We start from the raw sequence: 7,228 nt of genomic DNA, 5'->3' as shown, positions 1-7,228 counted from the left end.
GATATGGTACAAACAGTAGTCCCCCAAGTTGCCGATTGAGAAGCTTCTCGGTTGGGGACTTGAATGTGTATTCGGCATTCTGACCCGGACACAATGGTCTCATAGTTGCCGATGGTGGTATGTAGTCCCCCAAGTGCCCAAGCGAGTGAGCTTGGATAAGAGATGGCATGATGTGCCGATTGTTGCAAGGGGTGAGTGAAAACTCATGAATATGCGGCTGTCGTTCGGCACGAGAGGTGAGTGAAAACTCATCGATGTGCGCCAGCCATTCGGCACGAGAGGTGAGTGAAAACTCATCGATGTGCACCTGCCGTTCGGCACGAGAGGTGAGTGAAAACTCGACGATGTGCGCCTGCCGTTCGGCACGAGAGGTGAGTGAAAACTCAACGATGTGCACCTGCCGTTCGGCACGAGAGGTGAGTGAAAACTCATCGATGTGCGCCGGCTGTTCGGCACGAGAGGTGAGTGAAAACTCAACGATGTGCGCATGCCGTTCGGCACGAGAGGTGAGTGAAAACTCGACGATGTGCGCCTGCCGTTCGGCACGAGAGGTGAGTGAAAACTCATCGATGTGCGCCGGCCGTTCGGCACTAGAGGTGAGTGAAAACTCAACGATGTGCGCCTGCCGTTTGCTAGTGGAGTTGTGCTCGATGGTGGCTAGATCTGCCACGTTCGGGAAGTTGAAGCGTCTCTGAGGATTGGAAGCGTTGCAACTGACAACGTTTGGTCTCCCCCATGCATGCGTGACACGTGTCGGCATGTCTGTGAAGAGCCGCGTCGTTTCGTATCCCGATGCGTCGCTTCGCTTCCCGATGCTAAATCGGCTCTATAAATGTGAGGAGGGGACGAGAGTTCAAATACTTGGAATATTTGAGAGCGAAGAGAGCTTGCGAGAGGCGATTTCCGGCAACCGTACGAAGGCTGAGCAGGCGATTTCCGGTGAGCGTGAACAAGGCGGAGGCGATTTCCGGCGAACTTGAACCACCGTGCAAACAAGGTATGTTGCCGTGTTTTGGCATTTGTATGAATCAAAGTGTTGAATTCGTTGATTGTTTGTTTGAACAATGTATGAACAAGCATGAACAAGTATGAACATGAGTGTTTAAGGGTAGAACAAGATTTTGATTCTAGCATAGCACTTAGTTTCCCTTCGTTTGTGTTTGTAGATGTCAGATACCGAATCCGAGGGTAGGCGTAGTCCGAGGGCCTATGAGGACGAATCGTCCTCGGGGAGTTCGTCCGAGGGGAGTGAGAGTACCGAACAGTTTGCCCAACTGTATAGTGTGACGAGGGCAAAGAGTGCTGATAATGGGGGGTGGGTGCCAATCAGCATGTGGAAGGCTATGGTGGCAGACTTGCAGACTTGCAGAAGCGGCTTTACTGTGCCAATCAGCATGTGGAAGCACTACAGAGAAAGAATGAGGACCATGTAGAGCTGCTACAGATTCTACAAGTGCGAGAAAATAGAGGCAAGCCATGATGATGATGAAGATGAAGATGAAGAAGAAGATGATGATGATGTTGTTTTTTATTTTTATTTATTTTTATTTATTTATTTTTTTAATGTAACGTTTGAAATAAAAATGTGTTTTAACACTCAGAAATAAACTAACTAACCGTACCACGTAAATAAATAAATAAACTAACTTAACAAAACAAAAACAAAGACTATACAGAAAAGAAAACAAAGTAAATAAAAAAAAACTTAATTTAAAAACACACAATATACAAGCAACTCACGGATGACCAGTTAAGGGCCTCAGAAAACACAGCCAGGGGATCCGGGAAGGTTGGAGGGGTCACAATGGTCCCGCTTAAAACCCAAACTTCTTAGACACCGAAGGTATCGCCTAAAGAACTCCTAGACACTGTATTAACGGAAGTGCTCACTGGGGTTACCATAAGTCAGCTCATATGAAAAATCTTTTTTTAAAAAAAAATTTTTAAGATAAGAAACAAAAACAAATTAAGATAAAATGAAACAAGAAACCATAAACAAAAATGAACTAAATACTGTAAACAAATTCAAACAAACAACATAAATTGTTGTACTAAAAGAAACAAACCAAGAAACCAAAGAAAAAAAACAAACAGCACTTTCTATCACCTATTTATCACCATTTGGACAGATTCGTTTCTCTGTTTTTCAGCTTCGACCTGTGTTCAGTTTTTTGGCCATAACTTTCCAACCGCAAGTCCAAATTTCACGTTCTTTATATGGTTGGATTCAGCACAGAAAAACAAAGAACCCAAAGCGGACCAAAAGGCAAAAACAAGTACGGAAATAAACAGAATTCAAAAAAGAGAAAGGATTGAAATGCTCCCCCTTGAAGCGATTAGGTCGAGCATGGATGCACTTGGAGGTCGCGACTTCTCCCACTGCTCCTCACTTCCCATTCTTATGATTGAGGTTGCCATCTCTCTCCATTTATTATTGAGCTATCAAAAATTGCTAAAACAAACACACAAACTTGAAATGGAAAAAGGATTAGGAAAAAAAATGAAAAGGAAAATCAACACACATCCAATTTCATGCATCAAAGTAACAAACACCAATGGGTTGTGTAAGCTGGGACTTAAACCCAGTTCTCTTGCTTGTTGGGCAATTGTCCTTTTCTGTTGGACTACAAACACAACTTGTCCATTAACGTCATTAACTTTAAAACAAGAAATTGTCCAGTTAAGAGAAAAAAAAAATTAATAATAATAATAAAAAATAAAGTAGGAAAGCCAAATAGAATCAAACAATGTTACCGATCCCCGGCAACGGCGCCAAAAACTTGTTGCGTCGATTCAGCTGCACCAAAATAGATTCAGCTGCATCCTCAACTTGTGATACTCGCAAGTGCACGAGCCGTTTGGTAGTATAGCATATGTAAGTGCGAGGTCGATCCCACGAGGATTGGTGATTGAATTATCCAATTTGTTTCCTACACAAAACAGAAATGAAAAAGAAATTAAATAAAACAAGAAAAAGGAAATAACTCAAGCAAATAAGTTCCCAAGTTCAATTAGATTAACGGATTGATTCTAGCTAAAGTATGATTAAGCCATGGTGTTTGGTCATAACCTTGTGTTCCTAATTCCCTAATTTGATCATTTGTTGTCTAACCTAAAACTAAGCATTAGGAACCCATTAAGCATAGAAGAACAATTTAAACAACCAAACATGTATCTAATCCCTGTTGTCGAATGTCCATACATACTCTTCTTATTCATAGTTCAATTCGAATTAAAGCATGGTGTCTACTCTTAATTCAAACCAAGATAGCTAACATGCAAGCCTAAATGGTGATCAATCATTCAAACTAGCCTATTAACTTATAAGCATAATGAATAAGAACAAAAACCATAATTGAAACTTGGAAACTAATTAAACTTGAAACTTAAGAAAGAATGTACATTACAATGAAAAGTAAAGTGAAACTAAGAAAAACTTAATCAGAATTTCAGAATTTCATTACAACAATTGAAAACTTAGAAAGAGAAACTAAGAGAATTTGAGGGAGAGAAGGGAAGGGAGCTCTAGAGAAGTGTTTGAGAGCTCCCCCCCTTGGGGTGTGTTTTGAAGCTTGAAGGCTTCTCTATTTATAGGGCTAAGAGGGAGGAACATCATGATGAACTCCCACACCATCCTTCATCTTTTGCTGCACCTCAAGCTTTCATCACATGGGTTCAAAGGTGGTCAGATGTGGCTGCCCTTTGTTGCCAACCCATGTGATTGCCTTTTGCTGCCAACCCATGTGGTTGCCTTTTGGTTGCTGAAAAACGAGTTTTCTGAACCAGTCTTGGTGTAGGAAGGCCAGAGGTTTCAAAACGTATCCAATAGGGCTCAAATTTGGATATGTTGTAGTAGACACCCATTGGAACAACTTCTATGAAGAAAGTATTTCCATCGGACCAGTAGAAGTATGCGTTTTGGCCCTTGCAAGTTGGCAGCCGAACAGAGACTGGAATTGACTTCATTTCATCTTTTCTTTCCTTTTTGATTCACATGCATGCACATGCTTCCTCTTTCAATTAAAACCTGATTTCCAGCTCCAAAGTGATCTGCCAATTCAATTCCCATGTTCAAAGGCTGAAGCAAAATGCCTCTCATCATTCCTCATCCTTCTCTCTCTCCTTTCTCTTTGCTTCCCATGCATGCACATGCTTTCTCTATAATAGCTCCAGCATGTACCAACTTGCTCCTTTAGAATTTCATAGCTGGAATGCCTCCCCACTTCACTCATTATGCTGGGTGCAAAGTCAGTAATAGCTGGGGTGAGGCACATGGCTAAAAGGAGGCACATGGAGGCACATGACAAAGCTGGCAGCTGCAAATCCTCCTGAGCAGGGTTCAGTGTTGGACGGGCTAAGGACTCCAGACATGTTCAATTGGGCTGAAATTTGGATATGTTATAGTACACACCCAATGGAACAACTTTCATGAAGATCTTCACCTCATCCGAGCCCCAGAGAATGCTGATCCAAGGCCAAGAAGTTGACCTACGAAACTGGGCTGGAAATGGGCTGTAGCCAAAATGTGTTTGTCTTTAAGCTCATATTCATCATATGCCAATCAGCCCTTAACATGCATGGATTGCAACAAATGTTATCTCTTGCTATCTTAACCTACAAAACACACAAACAGAGGTAAGTGACTCAAAATAAAGAGAAACTAAGCAAAATCACTAAGTAAAGAAGGCATGCAATGCAAGTGTATGAAATTATGGACTTATCAAACAGAAAATGGATTAAAAGCACAAGTTTAACTCAATAACATAACCAAATCATAAGCTAGAAGGGTACAAAATGATATACAATTATGACCCGATCAGGCACCAGGAGTGATCGTGGAGAGGAGGATTCCTACGTCTTTCCAGACAGTCGGTAGGGTAGAGCCTGTCGTTCGGCAGTTGGTGTTGGGTTTTTTTTTTTTTTTTGTTTTTTTTTTTGTTTTTTTGTTTTTTTGTTTTTGTTGTTGTTGACCGTTGGGTGTTTGTGTTTCAGTGTCCTTGAAACGGCCATCTGCACCGATCAGAGAAGTGGAAGTGATCGAGAGGGTGAGGACGAAGATTGCCGAAGAAGATCGCTTCTTCAAGGAGTTACTATACTTCCGGAACCTTTACAAGGCGGGCTTGATCGGCAAATCAGAGCACGACCGAAGGATAAAGGAGGAAGAGGAAGAGGAGAAAAGACAAAGTGAGTGATGCCGTTCGGCAGGTGTCGTGAGCTTCTTCCTTGTCATGTCTACCGTTTCTGATATGACTTGTGTTTTTTGTAGTGGCAGGTGGGCGTCCAATGAGCGAGGCGACCAGGAGGCGGCTGGAGGGGCATGGGGCGCCGAAGCCGAAGAAAGGGCAATCCCCCAGGCCGAAGAAGAAGGCGGCAGGAGCCTCTGGGGATGAGCAGACGGTGGCGGCAGGAGGTGCACCTCCAAGTAACAGGAAAAATGATGATTGAGGGTGCCCTCGACGCAACGCCGTTGCCGAAGCGGCCAAGAGGGCCGAATGAAGGGACATCGGTGGTGATTCCCGATGATGAAGGAGAGGGAGAGGAGGGGCCGGTGAACATTCCTTGCCCTCAGAAGGCTGTGCCGTTCATCAACAGTATGATCGATGGCGCTCAAATGGAGCTGTCAGAGATTGAGCAACTGTCGATGAAGACGTTGCGCGAGCAGACCGGGCGAGCCTTCCAGCTTCAGGCTGCAGTAAGTGTTTAATTTGTTGTTTTTCAAAGTGGTCATGCGTTCGGCATACTGAGTTTGTATGTGTTAATAGGCTGATATGGAGATGTGGCTCTGCGTGAAGCGAGCCATCAATGCTGCCGAACGGTACCAAAAGAAGTTTGAAGAGGGCCGTTCGAAGATCGCTGATGCCGGAAAGCTCATTCAGGAGGCTGACCGGTGTGCTGAGGAAAATGCTGCGAAGATAGCGGAGCTGACATCGAAATTGGCGGCAACGGAGCTGGATTTGGTGTCGGCGCAGGAGGCGAAGGCCGCGGTGGAGGTGGCTATGGATGCGGCCGAACGGTCACATGCCAAGGAGGTAGAAGAGGCGAAGGCGAAAGCCGTTGCTGACTACCGAGCGTCGGAGGAGTTCACGCTTCTGGTAGACAAAGAAGTCATGGAGCAATGCGTACAAGGGTGAGGATGCCGAGCCCGAGGAAATCGATGACACCGATTCAAGCAGTGGGGAGGAAGAAGGTCATCCCGGGCCGAGGGCTGCCATTGTGTCTACTGCCGAGCCGTCGACTGATCCTGTGCCGGCGTCAGCTGATGCCGATGTTGTAACGACCGAAGCCGATCCACCCTCCTTTTAGACTTCGTTAACCCAAGTATCATGTTGGAATTGTATAACATTTTTGAGCATGCCGAATGGCATGTTGTAAAGACAGATGGCCCTTCTGTGGCCTATTATATCTATGTTAACTCTGTTTTGGTTGAATTTGCTGATGTCCGTAATCCTGTATGTGTGCATGCCGAATGTAGAATATTGTTGATATAATATTGCTGTTTGGTAATGCCATATGTATAGAATAGGGATTATGTTGAAATAAACCGATTACAAAGGTAACAACCGAAGGTTACAACAAGGTGCGAGCACTTGTACATGGAGTAAGGACCGAAGGTCACGTTACTTGTAGTAATATTTGAGGTGCTCAATATTCCAAGGGTGGCCGAGGGTATGGCCATCGGTACCGCGCAATCGGTAAGTTCCCGGTCGGCAGACGGTGACGACCTCATAAGGGCCTTCCCATGAAGGGCCAAGGGTGCCTTCGTTGGAGCTCTTGGTGGCGAGAGAGACTTTGCGTAAGACCCAGTCCCCCACTTTGAACGATCGGCGTCGGACGCGCGAGTCGTAATAGCGAAAGGTCCGTTGCTTGTAGGAGGCATTCCGAAGCTGAGCCTGAGAACGGTGTTCGTCGACGAGGTCGAGATTGAGTGCAAGCAGTGTCTCATTTTGCTTTGGATTGTAAGATGCCGTTCGGCATGTGGGTGCGTTGATTTCGACTGGGACAACAGCTTCGGTACCGAAAGCGAGGGAAAACGGTATTTCGCATGTCGACTGTCGGTAGGAGGTGTTGATGGCCCATAACGCTTCTGGAAGTAAATCGGGCCAGGCTCCTTTTGCTGCCCCAAGTTTTTTCTTCAGCGTCTTCTTAATGATCTTGTTGATGGCTTCTACCTGGCCATTTGATTGTGGATGCGCTGGGGATGCGAAGAACAAGTTGATGTTGAATCGGT

At 44.9% G+C, this 7,228-nt stretch overlaps 1 protein-coding gene across 1 annotated transcript; it reads left to right on the top strand.

Annotated features, from left to right (window-relative positions):
• The first annotated feature begins 5,611 nt into the window (after window positions 1–5,611).
• On the top strand, window positions 5,612–6,131 carry LOC148294556 (uncharacterized). Its single transcript, XM_088253798.1, has 2 exons — window positions 5,612–5,692; window positions 5,763–6,131. The coding sequence occupies exons 1-2, from the start codon at window positions 5,612–5,614 to the stop codon at window positions 6,129–6,131; spliced, it is 450 nt and encodes a 149-aa protein (XP_088109924.1).
• The last annotated feature ends 1,097 nt before the right edge of the window (window positions 6,132–7,228 follow it).

The sequence above is a fragment of the Prunus avium genome, chromosome 5 (genome assembly GCF_965620075.1).
Source record: "Prunus avium chromosome 5, drPruAviu1.hap1.1, whole genome shotgun sequence".
Classification (NCBI taxonomy): domain Eukaryota; kingdom Viridiplantae; phylum Streptophyta; class Magnoliopsida; order Rosales; family Rosaceae; genus Prunus; species Prunus avium.
This window is presented reverse-complemented; position numbering and strand designations above follow the sequence as displayed.